At 39.0% G+C, this 25757-nt stretch overlaps 2 protein-coding genes across 3 annotated transcripts; one reads left to right on the forward strand and one right to left on the reverse strand.

The window, feature by feature from the left end:
• Window positions 1-245: 245 nt before the first annotated feature.
• Window positions 246-19795, reverse strand: LOC139651422 (nuclear cap-binding protein subunit 1). Of its 2 annotated transcripts, none has more exons than XM_071528323.1 (23): window positions 19595-19795; window positions 17913-18001; window positions 16904-17004; window positions 16622-16778; window positions 15918-16025; window positions 15412-15533; window positions 14940-15009; window positions 13729-13944; window positions 13094-13191; window positions 12931-12994; window positions 12727-12837; window positions 11984-12048; window positions 11805-11867; window positions 11591-11665; window positions 10624-10727; window positions 9592-9714; window positions 8805-8907; window positions 6138-6231; window positions 4432-4535; window positions 4179-4296; window positions 3034-3174; window positions 2595-2708; window positions 246-1596 (listed from the first exon to the last, which is right to left on the reverse strand). In XM_071528323.1, the coding sequence occupies exons 1-23, from the start codon at window positions 19626-19628 to the stop codon at window positions 1483-1485; spliced, it is 2388 nt and encodes a 795-aa protein (XP_071384424.1). In that variant the 5' UTR covers window positions 19629-19795; the 3' UTR covers window positions 246-1482. The 2 variants fall into 2 exon arrangements, with proteins under 2 accessions (XP_071384424.1, XP_071384423.1); XM_071528322.1 differs by having other exon boundaries at window positions 3034-3177.
• Window positions 19796-20075: 280 nt separating this feature from the next.
• LOC139651427 (thiosulfate sulfurtransferase/rhodanese-like domain-containing protein 2) lies at window positions 20076-24964 on the forward strand (the record flags this gene model as incomplete). Its single annotated transcript, XM_071528327.1, has 8 exons — window positions 20076-20210; window positions 20302-20600; window positions 21767-21875; window positions 22050-22172; window positions 23246-23351; window positions 23615-23730; window positions 24292-24450; window positions 24826-24964. Coding segments are annotated over exons 1-8 (1186 nt in total), but the record flags the coding sequence as incomplete, so codon positions are not given.
• Between the last annotated feature and the right edge of the window lie 793 nt (window positions 24965-25757).

Raw genomic sequence — 25757 nt, forward strand, 5'->3', positions numbered from 1 at the left:
TCTTTAGGTAGAGTGACACACACCACCTGTTCAGTGGCAGAGAAAACTCTGAGATACACTGCTGCCTTTAAATTGTAGCTGTGATTATAGAGGAACGTCCAACATGTCAGAGGTGGACGGCATTGACTGGCCGATATCCAATATTTAAAAGATCAATATCGTCCTGATCTTTCGGCAAACTGGTCTAACCTTACACTTCTCATTACAAGATAACAGAAATCAAATATATAACAGAAGCCCAAATGGTAACTCCCACTGAAGTTTTTATTTTTTTGTGGTGACTAGGAAAACAGAGACATGAAAAAGAAGACCTGCTCTGATCGATACGCCCTGGTTTATTTTTAATATGGAGCTACGTTATTAACGTCTTTTTACCAGAGGTGTCACCGAGTCAATTTTGCTCGAGTCCCAAGTCTTGAGGCACAAGTCTCAAGTCAAGTCCCAAGTCTGGTGGAACAAATCTCATCACTTTCAGTCCAAGTCATTTACACAAACACAAGATCTTTTGTCAAGACTTTAGAAACCTTTAGTTCTGCTGTTTGTTGTTAAAGGTAAAGAAATATTTCTCAACACCACTGAAATTCTTGTTTCTGTTCATTTGTTTTATCCCTGCACCAATGTCACCAAGACAAATTCCTGTACATTATTTTACATGATGATTAAAGTGATCCTAAAAATGAACACACTGAAAACACAACCCACACTTGTATTTCATTATCAGACGGTAACCTCAGATAACCTAAACTTTCAAAAACAAGAACAGGAATTCGGGGAAATCGTTGGAACAAAAAACAAGAGAGGAAGACGTTTCAAAGGATTTCATCATGGCTTCAGAGTGTCACACAGTGGGAAACAGTGTGAGGTTTTCCCCGCGGAGACGACCGTGACACAAAACAAAACAGGCAGATAAAGACTCTACAGAGTTTTAATAATTTCCCAATTCCACATAAAATACATATAAAAAAGTAGAGCGCTCTCTAGATTCAGAATCAATCAGAGCAGACCTGAAATCGCCCTTTTTCTATGCTCGTTTTTTTTTTCCCAGCTCCGTCTTGACTCAGACAGCAAGTTTTTAAAAAGACCCATTCATAGGAATACGAGCATCATGTAGTAAAAATGAACGAAACTGGAAAACAAACAAGCAAAAAAAATAAAAAATAAAAGCTAAACACTACAGCAAATTAATGGCAGGGGATCCACCAAACAGACTTCTGGTTTCTGTTTGAATTCCTACTTTCAAAATGTCTTCAGTTGTGGTTGTACATGGTTGACACACTGAATGGCACCTGTACACAAAGTAGAAGTAAAAAAAAACAAACAAAAAAACAGTGTAATGAGGAGATTCTTGATGCAAGAGCTGGTAGGTTTTTGTGTGTATGCCTGTGTGTGCTTCGAAGTAAAGTTAGCATAGGTACATTTGTTCCAATTCTGTGTGCGTGTGTGTGTGTGTGTGTGTGTGTATGTGTGTATGTGTGTGTCAGCTCAGAGCTGCAGGGCACAGAACTGCTGGTAGACGGCCAGGATGTGGTGGTCGAGCTCGGCGGTGAACAGCAGGTTCTCCAGGGTTCCCATGTACTGCTGGATGGTCACATGGTGCTGCGGAGAGACGGGGAAATTAGCCTGATATTCACACTGAGCGAGCGGCCATTTTGACTCCTAGTCAGCCATTTTTCTGTTTCTGACGTTTCCATTTGAGAGTGATGGTGGGATAAACCCTTTTCATAATCCGTTTGGCAGATAAACTTTCTGATCACTCTATTTGGTTGACCTATCTATACTCTTTCTGCACACGCTCGGCCATTTGACGTAAGTTTACTTTTTTTCTAGGAGAATTTGAATCATCGCGATGCAAAACAAAATGTCTATTGCTGACACTTTTGGAGTCGTATGTTCTAATAAAAGTGTTGCAGTAATTCAATAATGGTGCCAAGCACACGACGCAGGTCCATCTGTTAAAAACGTAAGCCCATGTTAGGGTGCAGGATTCTGTATTTTGCGCATGTCAGAAACTTTTATTCTGATTACATACTGAGGAGCATGTAAACGCACAACATGCAATCCTTTTATGTAGTGCTCATGTAAACACCTGCAGGGCGAATCCTCAATCAGAATGATTTCATTCAGAATAAAAAAACATAGCTCATGCAACCGCACCTACTGATGCTGCAGCCAGTTAGCCTCTACATCCACGGTTAGACCAGCGGATTTACCAACTTTACAATATCGGTCAATTTTGACAAGAAAATGTTGTCTATACAAAAGACAATTTCCTGGTCAATTCAAGAAATATATTCTGTAAATGAAAAACCATTGCACGACTGGTTCAAACTTAAGTCCCGCCCACAAAGGCACCGATTGACTCAACTGTTTCTCTAAGCGAGAACAAACCCGTTGACGAGGGAAACTCCAGACTCTCTGAAACGCTCGACAAAATCTGGCTAGTGGGTGGGACGCGATTCAGGAGTCTGGAACCAGGCTAAGGAGAAATATCACCAGTCAGTAAATCCTTCAAGCAGTGTGTGTGTGTGTGTGTGTGTGTGTGTGTGTGTGTGTGTGTGTGTGTGTGTGTGTGTGTGTATCTGTCAGTGTTTTACCATGAGGAAGATCTGCTGCAGCCGCTCGATGCAGTTCTTGTACCAGGGCGTGCTGATGTCCACGCTGCCCGTCTCACAGCGGACCAGATGCTCCGTCAGCATCATGATGAAACGCTGCCAGGGGACAAAACAAGATTTAAAGCGGTGTGGACTCATATGGCCCGTTAAAGCTGCACTAAGCAGGTTTTTATGTAAATCATAATAATAAATCAAGACAAAACCACCTGTCTTAGCTGCCTAAATCACAAGAAGGCTGCAGCAGAGAAAAACGTCTGTAGATTTATTCTGTTTGCCCAAATTAACTTCTGGTGTTGGGTGTGGACACCAGCAGGAATCTTACCTGGTTTGGGGATTTGAACTGGCAACCTTTTACTCTCTGGTCTACTTGTCTAACATTAAGACTTCTGCTGCCAAGAAAAAAGCAGAGGGGCCCTCCTACCTGGAAGATGACGAGGAAGAGGTTCTTCTGTTCGCTCTGGGCCGACTCCACCTTCTCCTGCAGCCTCTCGATCTGCTCCTCCAGCTGACCCTCCTCATCCTCACTGTTCTTCTCCATGTCCTCGTCGTCACCGCTGTCCCTCTGCTGGCCAACACACACACACACACACAAATTTAAGATATTTGTGTCTGAAATTCAGTACACAACTGTGGCTAAAATAATTAACTAAATTATTGTGGTAGATATTGTGATCACAATAGTTACTCTCAGTTTCTTTTGTGGGGGGAAAACTCTTGAACTTTTGACATCTTATATCAACTATCGATTATTTTCATCAGCAGTTGGTGTTTTCAGGAAAATTAAGTTGATTCTACAAGCCTCAAAATTAATTTACTTAAGAAAAGAGGATTATGGGAGTTTTGTGAGAAATCGGTGCTAAAATGTAAAGATCTATAGTTAAATTCTGACAATACTACAACCGTTACCTCCTTTTACTAATTAAATATTGCTTAATAAAGAACAGACTTGATTTGGAGAAAATGATTCGATAGCACCCAGGTATAGAGTGAAATGTCTAATCCTGACTGGCTCTAACTTTGGCTCTTTGATTTATACTTTATTTTCACCAGAATATTTTAGAATTGATTTTCATCTTCCTGTGACAATACCTTGGACTGTGATTTTTCAGGATCTCCTGTTTTTAATGAGATGCTTGAGATGGAGAGATACCTGCTGTCTTGTGTTCCTCACCTCTTCCCTGACATTACATCTCTATTGCTCTGCCTCCCAAAGCCGTAGCCGTCAACTGAAACTCTTTGATGCTGTGTGATGTTTGATGCTGGTGAGATATGAATAATGTTATGCTCAGTCGGCTCAGTTTTTTTTTTTCAACTGTTTGGAGTCTGTGCTCTTTCTCCCCCACCAGCCATAACAGTTGGTGCATCTGGAAATTCACCACCTTCATCACTTGACAAGCCAGCTAGATTTCAGAATCAGGCTGCTGGTAGAGTAGACAAATTTACCAGCTACAGCCAAAATCTACAAGCATTTGGCTGGTGCTAATTTCCCACTTGGTTCAGACCTCTTGTACGAAAATGGAAAAATTAATAGATTAACCAGCAGAACAAGATAAAAAAAAAAGTTACCCTCTTATGCTGCTGTTTCTCCAGCTTGTCCTTGGCCTCCTCCAGCTCCTTCTGGATCTTCTGGACATGTTTGTTCATCTTGCGGATGGTCGAGTGCAGGATCTCCCAAATGTAAAACCTAAACCAAGTTCATAAAGTTTTTAGTTTACCAGCCCTCGGCAGGAAGCCAAAAATAAATACTGCATCAACACTGTGAGAACACAGTCCATCCATTTGGTTAAATGTGTGTCTCTGTCCGTGTCTCGTGTCCCACCTGGTGAACTCATGAGCCATATCCTGAGAGAAGAGCCAGTTGGCCACGGCGGCGCAGTCCACGATCTGTGTCCGAATCATCTTGTCCACCAACACCGCGATCATCTACAATGCAGCCAAGACACACTTCATGTTAACCAACTATATCCAGTTCATGAAAGCTTTTACATTTGCTGTTCTTAACACCTGCTGTCTGGTAGCTCTTTCCTGACAAAAATTATGTGTTTTTTACGTTTCCAGTTTGTTTGGAATAAACAGAAGAAGAACTGGGTAGTTAGCATGAGCAGTGATAGCCACCATGGCTGAACAGAGAAAGAAAAGAGAAACTCAAACTGCATCAACAGGAAAATCCAAGCTGTTTGATTGACAGCTGATCTCTGGGAATAGTATAGTATTTCCATTATTCCCATCATTAACTATATAGCTCACAATGGAGTGTGTAGCAATGGATAATGCAATTACTTGTTAAAATGTACTACAGTATTCCTCTAAATGGATGGAAATGTAATAAAACACATTGCTATAATAATGTAATTCTGGATAAAGTAATAACATCACATTGTTACATTAATCAGACATTATTACTTCATAACTTAACTGATGTGATAATATTAACTAATAACTTATAGTTGCATACTTCTAATGAGTTATTACATCCTTAGTCAATATTACTATTACACCATTATTTCAAAATATGTATCATCCCTTATGTAGTAATAATGACCACTTAATGTAAAACAGCGTTTCTCAAAGTGTGTGGCGCCCCCCCCCCCCCCCCAATGTAGTGTGGAACAATAAACAAACTGTGCTTTCACGTTAGCAATGGTGTTCATTCAGACAGAGAGTCTGTAGGTCTACAGAATGGAGAGATATTTGACAGGGACGAGAAGAAAAACAAGGGAAGCTTCCGAGACAAACAAGACAAAGTGCGACGGTAATCAACCAAAATACAAGTCAAGTGATTGTTCTAGCAAAGTGATTGCAAATTTTCTTTGATTTTTCAAAGCACCGTCAAAAATCACAGACTGATGGAGCAATCTAGTGACAAATGTCACAAAAAGTGGTTTGATAAAGTTGAAGTATAAGTTGCTTTTCTTATTTGCACAAGATAAATTACTGAAAGAAAGGTGAAAGGAATGTTCATGATCTTGATGTTATTTCAATTAAGTTAAACTTGGCCCATTTTGTCACCATTTTGTTGGGGCGGGGGGGCATGAAAATGTTTCTTCCTCCAAAAGGGGGCATGACAGAAAAAGTTTGAGAACCATTGATGTAAAAGAATGGGTGTCCAAACATGATAATATCGACAAAGTTTGGCTTCAGCCTGTTGTAGGAAGAAACAACCGCCTCTCTATAGATAGTCTCTCAAAACTATTCAGACCCCTTGACTTCTCGTCAAATTTGTTCTCACTCTGATAGAACAGAGTGTTTTGCATAGAACTCAGACTGAAAAATCTGTAATAAATGCATTTTTAAATAACTTAATAGCAGAACAAAATGTGCCAAAAGTCAAGGGGTCTGAATATTTTATGTGAGGCGCTGTAGCTTTGAGAGTGACAGGACAGACGGCAGAGAGACAGGAGAGAGATTTAAGGAGGAAAGATGGAGACAAATGGAAGAAATTGAGATGTGACAGAAGTTGGGAGTCAGCTTTGAACTCATGATAGTGCTAAAAAAAAAAAACACAGAAAAAGAGTTTTATTAGACCTGCGGATGGTTCCTCCAGACTTCGTACACGACCCGCAGGATGTGCAGCTTCCCCTCGTCGCTCTCCGTCAGGGTCTTCAGGATTTCGTGGAACCTGGAGGAGTCGGACAGGGAACGCTCATGAGAACGGAGAGTCTGGGATCGCTCGATAGAAAACTCATTCGTATTCACGCTCGCGGTTAGCGTTCGACCGCTGAACTCTGCTGAGGATATCGCCGCCTCTGAAGGTCAAGGCTTCTGGAGAAACAGCCGGCTAATTTATGAAGTGCTGTAGGATTCATGGGATGAATGGACTAACCAGGGTTATTAGAGTTTGGGATTTTTCATTAGTCTTTATTTTTATATAGATTTAAATATTTATTTCAATTTAGCACTGAATACAAAATTGTATTCAATTTTTGTTTTAGTTTTCAGTGTGGGCTTGATAGTTTTACTTTATTCTTTTTTTTTTTTTTTTTTAACAAATGTTTCGTTTTAGTTTTGTTTTTATTTATGTTCAGGTCTAGTTTTAGTATTTTTGGAAAGAGTGATTTTTTTAAAATGTATAATGATAGAAGTTCACAGGAGATATTTTGAATATTTTTGCAACTTATTGTGGAACTTTTTTAAGTTAGTGAAAAAGAAATAGCCAAAACATTCTCTGCTCAAAATTCACTTAGATTGGTTCATGCTGTAACCTGAAGGTTACAGGATGGTATTTTGGCTCTTAGACAAAAAAACAAAAAAAAACAAACAAAAACAGTACAGACTTTTCTTGAATCTGTAAGTAAGTTAAGCAAAAAAACATGTACAGCAATTCATTAATTATAATTTAAAATCCCATTTAACTGGGCGCATGAATAAAGAGGTGATGCCGCTTTTCATCTGGTAATTACATCAGAGAGGTGCAGTAAACCCGTCTGGGGGGCGAAGCCAGTCACTTTCATGTCCCACATGACAACGCTGGCTCTCCGCCCGCCTTTATGTCCCCGCCTCACCCCGCCTCACCCCGCTTCACCCTGCTTCACCCTGCCTCACCCAGCCTCACCCTGAAACACCTCACTCTGTTGACTTCATGGAGTGAAGGCCGTGTTTGTGAGCGATGGGTATTCATTCATTCATTCAATATAGGGTCTAAAATTACACTTTCTGTTTGATAAAACTGTATTTTTGCACAGAAACAAAAACACAAACTTCTCTTCTGATAATATCGAAAACAGATTGTGCAATCCAACAGTCATGTCTGTGTTTGACCATGGAGACATTGTGTTTTCACATGCTGCCTCTTCCACACTGAATCAAAGTTGTCTGGTCTTTACCTATGAGGCTCTACTTCTGAAGCTAAGCCTGTGTGTACTTCATATCTGTACTGTTTTTTAAATCCAGTAAATATGGCAACAGATCAGAGGACTGCTTAATTGTAAATACTTGTATATGTCTTATGCGTTGTATATATTCTGAACTTGGCAAGGCGTTTTCTGGTACTGTGCATCTCATAAATGGAACAGATGGTAAAACACTTCCAAATTAGAATTCTGTGTCCTTCCTCAATTATTTTAAAGCAATAACATTTCACACTGTCTGCGATGTTTATAATTGCATTATATAATGGATGTTCCTGTATGTTGCCTGCTGTTTGACTACTGGAACATGTGACTGAATTATACTGTATACTTTTGTCAGAATACCTGATTAAATAAAGGATACGCGAAAATACCCTTCTGTGTAGAATGGCCGCACGTTTCAATATGCCGTACAGTAAAACATTATCAATTAACATTTACACATGCCATCTGCTTTTCTGAACAGAATCTGACTGCTCCATTGATTTCCATGCTAGATATGCCCACAATGAGGAAGGCTCTAACATTTTGAAGCATTTCGATATCATTTAATACTTTAAAAACAAAGACCCTGTTATATAATTTGATGTACTTATTGGATCTTTTTTTCTATATTTGTGCATTTATGACATCAATACCCTTGGTCTTTTTTTTCTCACCTATTCATCTTATTTATCTCTCTCTTAACCTTTCGATCGAGGGGAAGTGTGGGATGGAAGAGGTGTTACTATGTTAAAAAGGAAAATAGACTTTGTACTTAATAGAGCTGCAACGATTAATCGATTAATCGTTTAGTTGTCAACTATAAAATTAATCGCCAACTATTTTGATAATCGATTAATCAGTTTGGGTAATTTTTTAAGAAAAGTAAGTCAAAATTCTGATTCCAGCTTCTTAAATGTGAATATTTTCTGGTTTCTTTACTCCTCTATGACAGTAAACTGAATATCTTTGGGTTGTGGACAAAACAAGACATTTGAGGACGTCATCTTGGGCTTTGGGAAACACTGATCCACATTTTTCACCATTTTCTGACATTTTATAGACCAAACAACTAATCGATTAATTGAGAAAATAATCAACAGATTAATCGACAATGAAAATTATCGTTAGCTGCAGCCCTAGTACTGAATGTTAAAATGTTTGCTAATTTTTTTCCTTTCTCGGTAAAATTTCTTTACAAGAAACAAAACAAAAAAAACCCTAACACCAAGAGTCAGTATGGTTCCAGTAAGGTAGCAACACCTAGTCCTGATCTTGTTCCTGTGATGCTTTTTGATAAACCCACTGCAGGAGGAGGGAAGCCTGGCGGGGCTGCAAGGTTTTTCACGGCGGGTAAACTCACTTGGCCAGAGCGCTGAAGGAGTGGCTGAAGGACTTGGCTGCCAGATGGAGCAGAGTCTGCAGGAACACCTCGATCTTCAGAGGGTTGAAGCTCTCCCCCTCGTCTGGAAGAGGAGAGACAGAGGCAGGAGCAAAGGGGGGAAAAAAGAGAGAGAAAATACAGGAGAACGAGGGAGGGAAGGGAGGAAAGGAGACAGTAAGTAAAACCCAAGAAAGAGAAAGCTACTTTACCTGACGATAATCTCACCCTGTCGAGTAAATGTCAAAAAAATCGGGCTGATAAGGAAGAGCTAAATGTCAAATCAAACTCGTTAAATTGCACAAACTGGAACATTTCCGGTGAATTGCAAATAAGTGCTGTAATCCACAGACCTGTAACATCGAGGGTGGAAAAATACAACTCTGCTCTCCAACACATACAAATGTAAAAATGTCTTTTTTAAAAGACCATTGTTGGAGGAATGACAGCAAAAGGAAAGACTCTAATATCATTGCATCTTCCTCTCTGGTCTTTTTCCTTCTTATATATTGTGGAATTTAAACACCCAACCACTGCAGAAAAATTATACATTTCCTTTATTGTTTTATCAGAGATGAAGTTGTTCAGATCTCTCCTTTTGTTATCACTCATCCAACATAGTGGAATGTCCTTCATAACCAATGATAACCAAATGTAAAAATAAATAGTACTGTTTTTGGGTGATAATTCAATGTTTTTTTCCCGCAGAGGTATTCAAGAAATACCTGGAAAAATCTAGAAAATTTGCCTGTGATAAAAAAAAACTAACCGTCATCATCTTCCTGGTTGGGGTTGGGCACTTCCTTGAGGATGGTCATGATCTCCTCATTGGACGCTCGGTTCTTGATGGCGTTGCCGATGGTGATGCACACTGCGTAACCCGGTAATGAAGCTGCGAGGCGGGAGGGTGTTACATTTAGATCATACCTTCATGTTAAACCATTTGGTGTAAACAAAACTGATTTGGTCGGTAAGCTTATGGCTGAGGTGCAACCATGATGGTAATCGTCGGTGAATAGGGAATCACTAGAACTGCACTTCAATGCATTGTTAATATATTTTAATATAGTTAATATATAGTGTATTTTTTCTCTTTATTTTACAGCACTGACTTTGCTAAAGAAAGAGATAACCAAATATAGTAATCACCATTATTATTGCTGTTAGTATAAGCATTTGTATCCTGTTTATTTCAGTAACTTACTTCAGTATTCTAAAAAGGGAAAAGTAACTCCCAAACAACTTCCTTGGAAGCATACGAGTGTTAACCCAAGAGCTGACATTATAGTAACATTACTGGAGTCTAGCAGAATAAATAACAATTAATTTCAAACTGCAACACATGTACAAAATAGGGCTGGGCGATATGGTTGAAATCAATATCATGATAATCATAAGGATTTTTCTTGATATCAAAATATATCACGATATGGTTCATGTATGCAAAATCACGTTAAATAATCAAATTAATGTTCATCTCATTGAACCGAATGGTGATGTTAGGTGTGATGTCAAACAAAACTAAAATTTTAAAATAATATTCCTACCATACCTCATTTTATGAGAGTTTTTAAGTAAAATTTGCTTGTCATCATCAATTTAGACAGCAGAAATGTGTGTCACGATATTAAAATATCTTCATATCATCATGATATGACTCCACTGAAAGACGATAAACGATAATATTGAATTATCGCCCAGCCCTAGTACAAAAAGATTAGATTCATGAAAATGCTCCGCAGGCAGCTTTAGCAGATGATTCGGTCGTATTGCATAACCGGAAATTAAAATTTGTGCTTACAATTGCTCTCGTCTGCGTATTTGTAATGGAAGAGGGGTTCAGCTGGGATGAGGGCAGAGAAGGTGGGAGGGACGATGTCCACTATCCGCTGGTGGTACGACAGCCTGAGGAGGAGAGCCAACAGACGGCTTCGCTTAAAGAGGAGACACTTTCAGCTTCAAGGAGAAAAATACGATAATTCCAGAATATATATAACAACAATATAGTATAAATGTACAGTACTGTGCAAAAGTCTTAGGCACATGTAAAAGAAAAAAAGTAAAGCGAAGATGCTTTCAAAAATAATTAAATGAAAAGTTTCTAAATTCAAATTCAAAAAATGTACTATAAAGAGCAGTCTACTGACACACTAATGCAGAAAAAAAAATGAATAAACATCTAAGACACAATCTATATAAAAAATCTTGGGTGCCTAAGACTTTTGCACAGTACTGTATATATAAAAAAAAAGAAAAAGTACAATGTGATGTGAAAGTGTGAGAAATGTTCAACTTGATCAGCAAAGAGAAAGCACATTAACGTTTCATCAATGAGAGAGAATACTGGGAAAAAATGAATAATGTGAAGGTGTCCCCCTCCCCATCGGCCACAGTGGCTAGTAAACCAAAAATTCACTAGCCACAGTCACTATTTTACCAGCCAATTAGATTTTCAGAATAAAGAAAGACTTCCAAATAATGATTGGTTACCAAAACAGCTTGTAGAGTAGGCAAACTCACCAGCCACAGACAAAATTTTACCAGCACTTGGCTATTGGCAATTTCCTGTTTTCAGCTATTAGGCCATGACATGATGTAAAATTTTCAGGCAATGTAGTTGCCAGCAACACTGCCAACAATTAACACCAACAGTATTTTTAACACCATACTTATTTATTTCCCCATGTCTAACTAGATTTAACAGCATTGATTTCACCTCATTTGCTAATTCATAACTTAGAGAAAACATCTGAATAGAGATTTAATACCTCATGCTTTTCTCCAGAACCTCCTTGACAAACTTGGGCTTGGGTTTGTCTGCATCCACGGTCAAGCAGTCGGCCCTTAAGAGAAGAGAAGACACATTATCGTACTGCGCATACCTTCACATCTACAAGTATTTCAGTCACTTTTTTCCTACTACTGTGCAAAAATCATCTAAATCCCTATAAATGCTCATTATCAAATTACATAATCACTCACCAGTCATCCCAGCTCCATCGAAATTGGAAGTTGCTCAAATGATGAGAAAACCAGTTCATTAGTCTGGAAATGTCAGAAGAGACGAGATTATAGTATTACTCCATATACACAAGAGCCATTTCACTGGAGCTTTTCCATTGGCTAGTAAAAAGAAGAATGAACCGGTGCAGTTACATCACCTATCTATGCAGATGGTGTTCATGGTGTCCAGTCTCATATACAGCATCTCTGTGGCTTGGGCCAGCTAGCAGACAGAAGTCAAGGCGAACTCTCATATAAAGTGGAGAATTTTTCTACAAACACCCTGTCTAGATCTTCATGCTTCCTCTATCAATACTTTTTTAAGCTTTATTTAGCCAGGGAAGGTTTGCTCTGTCTAGTGCTGAAACGATGAGTTGATTAATCGATCGACAGAAAATTAAACGATTATAATTTTGATCATCGATTAAGCATCAGTTTTAGTCATTTGTAAAGTAAAAACACCAAACATTTGCTGGTTACAGCTTCACAAATGCTAAGATTTGTTTGATTTTCTCTGTTTCATATCATTATAAAATGAATACTTTTTTTTGGCTCCTGGTCAGACTAAGTAAGTCACTTAGTCACAGTAATCACTTTGGACTCTGGTAACTTTTGATGGGCATTTGACATTATTTTGACATTTTATAGACTAAATGATTAATTGAAAAAATTATTGATAGATAAATCGTTAACAAGAATAATCGTCAGTTGCACCCCTTGTGTCCACATCTTTTTCTGCAGTTCAAAGGTAACAACATCACACAATGAATGTAAAAATCCCTTAAATCTGGTCATATTGAAGACAGATCAAAAACCTTCAGGGGTGAAGTAGGATGAAAATGAATTGGTGTTGACCTCAATGAAACACAAAGCATCGCCACTACAGTTTGACCAAGGATACAACTTGGGGCAACGATCCTGGCTGCAGTTTGCAGAGTTCAATAAGCAACGTGGTGTACATGACGTCAATGTGGGGCGGCATTGGCAGCTGGAAAAGTTCTCCAAAGATCACCTGAAGGAAAGAAACATAGATATGCATTTTCTACACCGGAGCCAACTTCAAATCTCTTATTTGTCGTTGGGCCAAAAAAACAAAAAGCCATACCTCCACGATGTGATAGTTGAGGGGAATTTTATTTTTCCCTGGATAGCTGAGTAACTGCGCAGCGCTAAAAAGGGGAAAAAGAAGATTTAAACTTCAGACATTTGAGGAAGCGTTCATGTTGCACCTTCAGACTTAACAAAGTGAACTGTGATCTACTACCCACCATGTTTTCCTCTCTTTCCAGTGAGACTTGATGATACAGTGAAGGTTTTCTTCTATGACAAACCGCTCCACAGAATGGCTGCCAGGCATAACGGGGCCCTGAGGATGAAGAGAGGAAGAGTTTGTGGCCACTGGATAAGGAAAAATAATGAAATAACTGACAGCGTGTCATTAGAACCGTGTCTTTTTAGACGATTGGTGAACCAGATTTAATCATGCATTTTGTCCTAACCATATTAGTCATATTAACTACGCTACATATTGGCTGACTCCACTGTCAACACACTGTAAACGGGCAAAAATCAATAACTTTTTAATGCTAAGGAGGATAAAGATAGACTACTTGTATCTCCAGCACCTTTGCTGATTAGCTGTATTTCCAATTTAGGTTTTGACGCTTCGAAATTGATACAAGCTCTAAAAGATTTCATTATATGTTACAGGTACAGATATGTCATCTGATATTCTAAAAGAATCAGACCACATTCAGGTGATTTTCGTAGAAGAAACTACTTGAAAGCCCTTAATAAGAGGACAACCTCATTTTAAGAATCCAGCGTTTTGAAGCTTTTTTGATACGTTTCAATTCATTTTGCTAATAAAACAAAATCTCAGAGTATTGATAGGTATTCATACCTCAGGGGCATCGGTGTAGTCAAACATGCGGAAGACGACCCGGGGCATGGGGTACTGGGCGTCGGGCATGTGTCCCGGTGGGGTGAAGGGGGGCAGGTTGTGTTGCAGCGCCTCACACAGCACGCTGTCGAAGGCGATGTACGGACGCAGGATGTGGCGCTCCTGCCAGCGGTCTTTCTTTAGCTTCTGGATCTGGGCCCAAAGGCAGTCCAGGTACTGGGGGAAGGACAGGGAGAGAAAGTGGGTACAATTTAAAGACTGTCCCTCCAGTGGAAGAACCATCAAAGATAATAAGATAAGAATAAAGATAGAAATAAGGACAACGTCAGTACAATGCCAGTTATTTTCTACAAGTGAAATGTCAGCCAATGTTGACCATGGTTGCATCGTTTCATCATCTGTTGGCGTGGAAAAGTTGGCTGCAACTTAATATTTAACTGACATCACTCATCAGCAGCCAATCATACATTTATACTGCTCCATTTAAATGTGAAAAGGTAAACTAGTTTTGATCTAGACTGTCACTAGAGTAACAGATTTTGTCCCCTGTAGGTTTAAGAGTGCATCAGGGAAAAACACCTTTTTGTACTCGGCAGCTACAGAATGGAATCTATTGCCATCCCATATTAAAGAAATTGTCACTCCTAACCAATTTAAAAGAGCAGTGAAGAGATGGCTGCTGAGCTGCTGCTCAATTATTAATGAATGCGTTTTTTTAATGTAAGTTATTTTATATAATGAATATGTTAATCTTTTTTATGTCTTAAGTGATTCATGCATTGCCAAGACCTGCCTGTGTTGACCATTGCTTTTTACAACGAGCACCACAATGGAAATAAGTCTTCTTGACTTGTGTGTTGAATTCCTCGACAATTTTATATGCGTAAGGTTGTGGCCTAAGGGCCTTCAAACCTATGTGTACTTTAAAATCTGTCAAATAAAATCAATCAATCAATCAATCAATATTATAAGAAAGCTTGGTGTCCTGCAGTGTCGTGAAATTACTATGAAATCATGAAACTATGTGTTACTTTCTCAAATTAACTGTCATTTAACTCTAACATCCGGCACATCGCTGGAGCGAGACTGCCCACTAATTAGTTGAATGGAGAAATTGGATCAATCTGAAATTTATCGTAGGATTTTATGGCAGATATTTTCATGTACAATAATTTGTACTTGAAAACTGAGCCCTGCCATCTTTCTCTCACCTCTTCTTGTGGGTGGGGCTTCTCTGCTGTCCACACCTGCAGCATGGGAACGTGCGTCTTTACTCGCCTCCTGAGAAAAAACACAATGTAATATTAGGGGTAGCACCCTGAGACTTTGAGGACAAACCTAGCATTGGGTTAATGGCCTCATGATTCTGGATGATTCTGACAACTGGATTAAAGCCCTGATTAAATACGAAATCAACACTGCAAGCAACCAAGAAAAAACACAAAGAGAAGCAAAAAGAAAAGCAAGTGAAAGAAAGACTGCACAGAAATAAGATGGAAAGAAATCCACAAAGAGCAAGCAAGAAAAAAAAACAGGCAAAAGAAAGACAAAGAAACAGCAAAAGAATGAAAGACAGAGCAAGACAGAAGAAGACAAAGGAAAACAGAAAGATAGGCAGAAATAAATAAAAAAATATATACAATGGCGAGTTAGAAAGCACAAAAAACAAGTCAGCCATCTTACTTCAGGTAGCCTTCGATCTGGCTGAGGAGCCGGTCCATCTCCACATCCTTCTTCTCGTAAAGCTCCTTACCGACCCAGGGCAGACAGGACAGCACCACATACACAAACCAGTCCGACCGAACCTGACCGCACAAACAATACCAAATAACCTCAACCATGAACCAAGGATGCAGACCATCCCCATGGTAACCATTATAGAACAGTATGAACTTATAAATCTGCATATATCTGTCAGTCTGTAAATCTGTCGATACTTATGATGGTGACAATTCTTTTTAAACTTTAACCTGGAGTTCTCTAGAAACCTCATTTCATCACAAAGACATCTTAACTTTAAAACATATTTTTATACTATTGTATTTTTCTATCCTTTATTCCTCTATTCTTTACTGCTGTGATGACCCGATTCCCCCCAAGGGATCAATAAAGTTAATTAAATTAATTGTATTTAATTACTTAAGTGTAGGATGAATCATTTTATTACCCCGCCTTAACCATTTAGCTACCTGTGGTACGTCTTCCTCTTGAGTGACACTGATAAAGTTCTCAAACATGGCCACCATGGAGGGAGCAGCGATCACATGACAGTTGACCAAGTCAGACAGGAACCGCACCTACAAAAAAAAGACACATTATGTTAAAAGATAAACAAGGGCAGCGATATATACCTTTGGGTATAATACTTCTTTTGGCCAGTCCTCCTTCCAATTTGCTGCTCCCAGCAGTTGGAATGAGCTGCAAAAGACTTTGAAACTGGACAAATTAATCTCCCTCACTACTTTTAAGGACTCTATTGCAGAGCTGTTCACACCTGCAGCTGTCACCCAGCCTTTTATCTGACAAAGAAATTTGTATGTTCTGCTTCATGACTTGTAACTTAATTTGGTTGTTTATTTGGTGTGTGTTTTGATTATTTCCCCGTTCCCATTCTGTGTTGGGTTTCTTTGCCTCTGCGATGTATGTAACATTTGTGTCTGATAGTCTTATCTGGATTGTTCTTTGTTTAGTTTCTTTTGCGTGTTTTTCTTTTTTTTTTTGTCCCCTTTTCCCTTTACCCTTCAAGGGGTCCTTTTGTCCTCTTGCTAGGCCGTCATTGTAAATAAGAATTTGTTCTTAATTGACCTGCCTGGTTAAATAAAGGTTAAATTAAAAAAATAAAAATAAAAAAAACCTATGTAATTCGTATGTTTCATACAACTGGTCAGCCTACCAAGTAAACGGCTTCATTGTACAAGTTGTTTTTCAAAGTCTCCTTCAGTTGTCTGATCATGGCTTCCACAAACTCGCCGCCAAAGTTGTAGTTCCTGGCGTTGAGGAGGCCGACTAGAGTCGTATAGACGGTCAGCTTCTCAGGTAGGAGGCGGGCGCTGAAAACAAAACAAAACACACCTCAGTGAGAACTCCCTTCAAGTGACTTTGAGCATTTCACCAGTCAAACGCCAAGAAAGAGCTACAGGACTCGCAGTGTGTAGGGTCAGTGGAATGAACTTACACAGCACATAAAATGCGGAGGATTTTATTTTTGTAATTGGGAAGGTCAGCCTCCAGGACGCCCGCCAGGCCTTCCAAGTTGCTCTCCAGGGACGATGTACTCTGTGGGGAGCAAACATCGAACATTTGTTGTTGTGTATGTACAGTATATGGTACTTTTGTTCACCTGCCCAGAAGTGGGGATGAAAATTAGCTGTTTGGCTGTATCTCTCTACAATGCATCAGACTTCATGGAGGTTTGTGTTTTTTTTTATTGTACATGGCCCCTGTTAAATAAACTTAAGAAAGTATGTAAAGAAAGTAACATGGAGCAAACTGTTTGATGCAGCATCTGTAGTATTTAACAAGTTAGATCAAGTAAAAACTGTTAAATCAGTACATTTTCATCATGGGTGGGTGATGAGTCCCTATCCCTGGCCCACTGTTAGTGCCTTACTCTACCCACTGAGCTACACTGGGAACAGAACTCCTAACTGTGGCAATATTATTTCCATGCTGTAATGTTTGACTGTTTGATAACAACACCAATTCTGTTACGCCAAATTCAATACTAGTTTCAAAGCAACACTTTGTTCTAAAACTTTCTTTGCTGAATGAAAGCACATTCCATTGTGCAATAAGCCATGCTGATAACAAGCCTTCAGACCATGCTGAAGTGATTTCCTCAATAAAAATTCCCCAAAAAATAGTAGAAAAGCTGAGATTCCAGAATCCAACAATTTGAAGCTTTTCAATATTTACTCACTCATAAAGACCAATAAAGACCAAAACTTGTATGGTACTGGTGGATATGTTTGCGATTCCCAGTGCAATTTGGCCATGTGTCCAGTGGATCAAACAGTGATATAGTCCTGTTACTGTACAGCTCAATGGATGGAGTAAGGAACTACACTGCCAGAGTCAAGGGCTCGATCCCCATTTGGGCCACCCATGCTGAAAATGTGTAAAAATAAAAATACACTAACGGCACACACAGTAAGGTACGCCAAATGTCACATCAGACCCATTACCTTCTCTCCCACACGACATATCAACGACTCCAGGCGGTCTTCAATTTCAATGGGCTCAGATGTTCTCCTCCTTTTGTGGGACTGACCTCCTGAGAGGGTGGAGCAGCATTTCAAGAAGAGTAATGTCATATCACAGAGTGAACGGAATTAGAAACATTTGCCATTTTATCTAGAGCAGAGGTTGCCAAACTTTTTCATATCATGGACCCTCACAAATAGATCCACATTAGACCACGGACCCCATTTAATAAAATTAAAAATGTTGTGCTATGGAACCCCATCGAAGAGTTTGTTATTAGACTTGACTTGGTACGGAATGATAACTGTATATACTGTTGATAGGGCAGTGGTGGAAGAAGTACTGAGATCTTTCACTTAAGTAAAAGTAGCAATACAACAATGTAAAGATACTCCATTACAAGTAAAAGTCCTGCATTCAAAATCTTACTCGTACTAAAAGTACATAAGTATTGGCAGCAAAATGTACTTAGAGTATCAAAGTAAACATACTCATTATGCAAACTGTCCCCAATTAGAGTTATATTTTTCATAAATTATTGGAATATTAATACTGATTTATTGACATACATGTACATGTAAGCAGCATTTCAAAGTTGTCAACGTGAAGCTAATCTTAACAATTTAGCTATACTTTTGGGTAGTCTAATCTATAACAATGCTATTTTATAGTTATTTTATAAGATGATCAAATGTTTTAAATATAAAATATTGATCTGAAAAGTAACTAGTAACTATAGCTGTGAAATAAATGTAATGGAGTAAAAAGTACAATATGTCCCTCTAAAATGTAGTGGAAGTACAAAGTAGCATAAAATGGAAATACTCAAGTAAAGTACAAGTACCTCAAAATTGTACTTAAGTACAGTACTTGACTAAATGTACTTAGTTACTTTCCACCACTGTGATAGGGTGATATCAACAGGGCAGAGAGTGAACCTGTGAGCAAAATAGTCATCCTTATAACTTATATACCCCATTGTATTGAGGGTCCCCAACTTCTAGGAATTGAAATAATAGTGAAATTTAACTATTGCTAATTTTTCTGGGGACCCTCTGAAATTCTCTCAAGTAAATTTGGGAACCACTGATCTAGAGCACTTGCTCAAAACCACTTGCCAACCAGAATGCAGCACCTGCTGAAACCACAAATTACTGCTAGCCTTAAGTGTTCATCAGTAATCAAAATTTCAAACCTAAGTGGTTCACATCAAACCTTAGGGCAAATACAGATGTAAATTAGCGTCAGCCAATATGCAAACTACTCACACGGGGGGATTGCCATGCTCCGCAGCAGGCTTGGTTACCGCCCCCATGTTAACTACACTGCTTAGCTAACCCAGTAGCTAGCAGTAAGCGTACCAGCTAAGCTAACTTAACTGCACCGTTACATGGGCAACTTTGCTGAGACTCCCCGGTCTCCAGCAGGTCGTGCTGATGGAGGGAAACGTCCGGGGCATCGTTATCTTAGCACCGGGCGTTCATTGTTATGCGTTTGTTTGAGTAACATTAGCACGACGTGAACACGGCCTCGCAAACTAATGAATTAACATCAAGTTGCACGCGATAATGCTCCAAACCAAAGCTTAACGATTACACGCTAGCTAGCTGCCGCCTGTTAGCCTAGCATCAGAATTACTCCTCTGGCGTAACGTGCAACTTACCGTCATTCTCGTCACTGTGTCGTCTCCGGGACATTTTAACACCAATTTACTGAAAACTGTAGGATAACTCGGCTATAAAGTTAATATTAAACAAACTGAGAAGTCAGCTTAAGAAGCTTCGAGATGTTTCAGTGGCCGCTGCAGAAAAATAATAGCGGTCAGATTCAAGTGAGGCACAACCGGTGCAGTTAGGGTTCAACAGGAAGTGGTACTTGTGCACCGCCTTTAGTCTTCCGATGTTCACCGCTGGTTTTCTGCCGCACGGTTGGTGATAGGGATACATCTAAAATATGGATTATATGTTATTTTAACGCTTAATTGTGGATGTTTTCCAGGAGTTGGCGATTTTTTCGTTAATCTGAATGACAGGGAAGTAATTGGGTACTGTTCAAGCATTTAGATACAGCAGAGCTTGTCCTCTGTAAATGCAAACAAGTCTAGTAACTTAGCTGAAGTACTCTTGACTAATATTTTGCAAGCCATGGCATCAGATGATAAGCCTTGCACAGAGTTCACCGACTTGGAAGTTGACACCTTCATGCCGCATGCATTAAAACAAGAGAAACCTCAATTTTCTGCCACAATAAGGAAGTACTACGCCTTCTGCAGGAGAAGGGTGAGTGACAACACAAACCCAGAGAATAACTGGGATGTTTCAGACTTTGCCATGCTAACAACACATTACTCTTTTACTTCTTCCTTTGCAGACGTTTGCTGCCTATGTGGCGTCCAAGAGAGACAGCTGCTGTGAGGAAGGAAGCAGCAGTCCATCATGTTGGTCCTGCTGCGGTCAGACCTTCAAGGAACCGTCTTCCATTCACAAACACGTGGCCAGGACTCATGAAACTGAAATCCAGCAGCTGACAGAGTCCACCTTTGAGCGTCTGTTAAGCCAGCTGGAAAGAGAAGCTGAACCCCAGCAGCTGAGTGTGCATGAGTCAGAGCCAGTGGATGTTTCTGTATGGATCCCCGACACCGGTCACATCACCAATGAGCAGCTGCAAAAGTACCAAGTTCTGGCTTTCCCATTTTGGCTCAGTTGTGCATTGTAATACTGTGCATTAGGAATGGGACGATATATTGAAATTCAATATATAATAATGAATAGCGATATCAGCTACATTTTATTCTGCTGTATTAATCACAAATGAGACGGCTTGACCATCACAATTTCACAAGATCTCCATCCAAATTATATTATTTGCACTTTTTAATGACATTTTTAAATTGTTGTTTACATAAACATAATTCTGCACAGTCACATATTGTTGTTCAATCGTATCGTTGATGAACATATCGTCCCATCCCTACTATGCATGTCGATATACCCTGTTAATACGTAGTGATGCGTCTCTGGCTGGGTGATAATTCAGTATCGTTTATCGTCTTTCAGTGGAATCATATCTTGATGTTATGGTGATTTTGGGATATTGTGACACACAATACTGCTGTCTATATTGGTGATAACAAACAAACTTTATTTAAAAACACTGACAAAATGAGGTATGGTAGGAATATTATTTGAAAATTTAACTTTTGTTTGACATGACACCTAACATTACCATTCAGTTCAATGGGATGAACATTCATTTGATTATTTAACATTATTTTACATACGTGAGTCACATCGATATATACATATACATATACATATACATATATATATATATATATATATATATCCACTCCCGTCCCCTTCAGCTTTCTGGCCTGCTTTAATAATTCGGTTTTGTGTTCTCTATTCACAAACCGAATTATGATTGTCGGCTCCTCTTTGGTGTTTCTTCGAGGAAGAGTATGGCAAGCCACAATGTTTTTGAGAACTAGAAGGGCACTCGGAGAGAGCAGACCTCCGCCAAGGCCAATAGTCCAGTCTTCTATGATATGCAAATGTGCAAGCGCAACCAATATACGGATCCACTCCAAAATTTAATGGGTTCTTCCTTGCCCCATGCTACACCCTACACGATAATTGGGCCAGTAGTTTTTCCGTAATCCTGCTGACAAATAAACAAACAAACAAACGGCACCGAATACATAACCTCCTTGGCGGAGGTAATAATATATATCGATATTGAAAACAATCCTTATAATTATCGTGCATGTCAATATACACTGTGTTAATAAGTGGTGATGTGTCTCTGTGTAATTCCTTATCTTCCTGTCTATCAGGGGTCCAGGCCAGGTTCTTCTGTATTACCACTACTGTCAGGTGGAAAAGCCACATGTCATCTGTGCCTGGCAGAAAGCTTTGTGTGAAAAGCTCCACTTGACTGGCAAGGTAAATAAAGTCTCCTATCCTGCCTCCAACATGGAGACTGCAGAGTGTTTACATTGGGAATAGACTGAGACTTTTAACTCATGTTTCTGTAATAGCAAAAAAGAAAAGCCATGTTTATTTAATCTGCTTTAATGGTATTCAAAAAATACATCATGATTATGCGTTCTTCTTCAGGTGAGGGTGGCGACAGAAGGAGTCAACGGGACGGTCGGCGGCACCAAAGTGGCGACTGACTTGTACATCAAGGCGATGCGCTCACATCCGCTCTTCAAGACCATGGAAGAAGAGGATTTTAAGGTCAGAATAAGTTCAAAAGAAGCCGTAATTGCTGCTGATGCATCTGTCTACATCCCTCCCACCTTAGTTGACTCACTGGGAGTCAGGGTGTTAGCAACCTGAGACTTTGTATAGTTGATTAGTTGGGTTTACAGGAAAAATCTGCCCTCAGATACATTTACATTGTTAGATAACATGAATTTGAGGAGTTATTTTGTGTTGTAATTTTTTTTTTTTCACACTTTCCCTCAACCTGCCTTGTCTACTTCTACTTTAGTTTTGCATTAATGTGGCCGCTGTGAAGCCCTTTTAGACTGTAACTGTGATTAAAGGCTATACAAATTTGCTTGACTTGACTACAAGATGCATATATATGTAGAAATATTTATAAAAAGACCAAACGGGCCATAACAAAATAAATAATTTAAATTAACATGTTTAATATTAAAAGATAGAAATGTTAAATATGCACATTATTTACATATAAAGGGATTTGAGGGACAAATTTAGTAGATAGTTACCTAGTTAACTGTAAGCCTAAATACAAAATAAATGTGCTGTTAAGTAAAATCCTGCTGTTCTGATACAGCTGCAGCTCTGTCTCCCTCAGCTGCCCAGACTCCCTCTGGACAAGATGAAAAAGAAACACGGACACTTCCTATGTTTGTTTGTTTTTATCATAATTAAATACTTGGGCTGTTTCTGACTAAAGAAATTCTTACATAACTAATAATTGTACAAATTCAACAAATATGCAAATAGAATAATAAATAAATAATCAATTTAATTTGCAAAACTGTAAAATAGCTTTTTCCATACTAACTTATTTTGAATGAATGCATTTATGCAAAACAGTCTCTTAAAGTCTAGTTTCATCAGACTAATACCTACATAGACTGGTGAGTATTGCTGTGATGCTAGAAATAGGTTTAGACCAAGAAATAACTGAAAACAAATCACAGCCTTAAACAAAGTTATCCAAAACCATAACAAACTGTGTACTGTGTGTGAATTTATGATTCATATAAATCGAACTATTATTCCCACCGTGTGTGTGTGTGTGTGTGTGTGTGTGTGTGTGTGTGTGTGTTCAGACTAGTGATGGCAGTGCAGAGTGTTTTTCTGACCTGAAGGTGGGAGTCTATAAGGAGATCGTCCCCATGGGAGTGGATCCTGATGTCATCTCCTACCAACTGGCAGGTACTGTTTGAGTGTAAACAATAAAACTACACTAATAATACTAAAACAACTGCTACTACAACTAATAATAATATCAATAATGGCTATAATTGTTTTGTACCTTCCTCAACAAAGTTACAACGGCTTGTAAAAGGAACAAAAACATATCAACAAACCAATCAGCTACAAATGAAAAAAGCCTGGACACTCATTCAATTTCCACAGCTGTATGTAATGTGTCCGTCCTGACTGTGGTTGTTAGTCATGTCTGTTGTTCCTCTCAGGAATTCACTTGGACCCTGAAGAGTTTCACAGAGAAGTGGAGGCTCTCCTGTCTGAAGGGGATTCCTGCAGCGACACCGTCCTGCTGGACTGCCGCAACTTTTATGAAAGTAAAATTGTACGTAATGTGTCCTGTTCCTACTGATATCTGCTGACTTTCAGTTAACTGATTCTACAAGTTAAAGTAATAATCTGCCACATTTTCATATAAATAAATGTCTGTTTTGCTGCTCTCTATCGGCAATTGATATCACACAATAGTGATTCAGCCTATATCCACTTGATGAAAGCTTCTCCATCTGCTGTTCTAAACACCTGGTGTCTGGTAGCTCTTTCCTGGAAAAAATCCCGTGCCGCACAGAAAGTGATGCTTTCCAAGCTTCTGGCAGCAGCAACAGCGGTTTGTTTGGAATAAATATAAGAAGAATTGGGTTGAGGAAGTTCTATGACCCTTGGGTTTATGAAACCTTTTCAAAACCCATTAGATAAACTGAAAAACCACAACCGCCAAACACAGCGAGTTAGCTAAGTAAGCGGGTTTTAGTTGTTCCAAAAACCTCCAAAAAGAGAGTTTCCCCACAGGGATCAATAAAGTATAACTTACTTTATCATGATTAAATAGGACAAATCGTAGGCCACTATATTGATAATGCATCTTGTGACTGTTCTTTCCCTGCAGGGGCAGTTTAGTCGCTGTCTGGCCCCTAACATCCGTAAGTTCAGCTACTTCCCGGACTACGTGGACCAGAACCTGGAGCTGTTCAGAGACAAGAAGGTGCTGATGTACTGTACAGGAGGGATCCGCTGTGAGCGCGCCTCCGCCTACCTCCGCTCCAAAGTGAGTTCATCAAACTACAGGATGACAGTTTTCTTTATTTTTTCACTGTATTAGGCCAAGAATTAGTTCATGTTTGTTAGGCTATTATACACATTATGCTATTATTATTATGCTATTATAAACATACCATATCTATCCAATCCAACCATAAACAAACAATGGCAGTGTGCCTCTCTTGCCTTATGCCCAGGAGAGTAAACTTACTATTTTGTTCACTTTCTGCTGCTTTCACTATTTTCCCTGCCAAAAGGATGGTACAAACAACAGTGTTTTTTGCCTGCTAAAGTGTCTGGTTTAATAGTCAGACTTGCCAGACAAAGGCAAAATTACCCAGCATGCAGCATGGTGTTACTATCATCGTCTCTCCTGCTCCAGGATGTGTGTAAGGAGGTTTACCAGCTGAAAGGCGGCATTCACAAATACCTGGAGCGCTTCCCAGAGGGCTTCTATCGAGGGAAACTGTTTGTCTTCGATGAGCGCTACGCTATCTCCTCCAACAGTGATGTCATCTCAGGTTAGTGTGCACCACCGGCTGCTGTGAAGCCCTCGTAGTGAGTGTTGAACAATGCATTTTAACATAACACGCATGATTGATTGATTGATTAGTTTATTAAAGTGTCATACACACAAGGTGCCCAAAAAGATTCAGCAAACTCAGATATCAAACAAACAAAATATCCTGTCTTTTTTCCCCATGCTTTCCAAAAAAAAGCGAATGATATGCAAACTGCCCTTTCTAAAACATAGTTCAAGTTTTTCATAAGCATTTAGCCAAAAGAAATTCATAATGATAGGTTCAGGCTGTAATAATCCTTACATAGTGTAGGTAAATTGATAAAATCTCAAAAGCACACATTTGAAGCTGAAAGTAGGTAATTGTACTTCTAATTTGACTTATTGAATTAGCACTTACATTTGCATTACAAATATGGGATACAGAGATAATAGAACTGCTTTGTTTTTGCTTTTTTTGGCTTGAGAAAGAGATTTTTTTTTAGCCTTCATACCTGAAATGTGTCACGACATCATTTTCTATCGTTGAGCAGTTGACAATGTGAGCAGGTGGGGGGAGGAGTTGAGTGTCTTGAAATTCCAGTGGATTCCGATGTCTAAATTGAGGATAACAAGACAAATTTTATTTCAAAACTCACAAACAAAATAAGGTATGAAACATTTTAAGGAATATTATTTGAAAATTTCAGTTTGGTTTGACAGCACATTTAACATAACCATTTGTTTCAATGGCATGAACATTAATTTGATTATTTAACATGATTTTGCATACGTGAGCCATATCATGATATATA

The sequence above is a fragment of the Centroberyx affinis genome, unplaced genomic scaffold, assembly GCF_046629955.1.
Source record: "Centroberyx affinis isolate AG114_WGS23_722 - 3 ecotype Tasmania unplaced genomic scaffold, CSIRO-AGI_Caff_v1 ptg001660l_1, whole genome shotgun sequence".
Lineage (NCBI taxonomy): Eukaryota > Metazoa > Chordata > Actinopteri > Beryciformes > Berycidae > Centroberyx > Centroberyx affinis.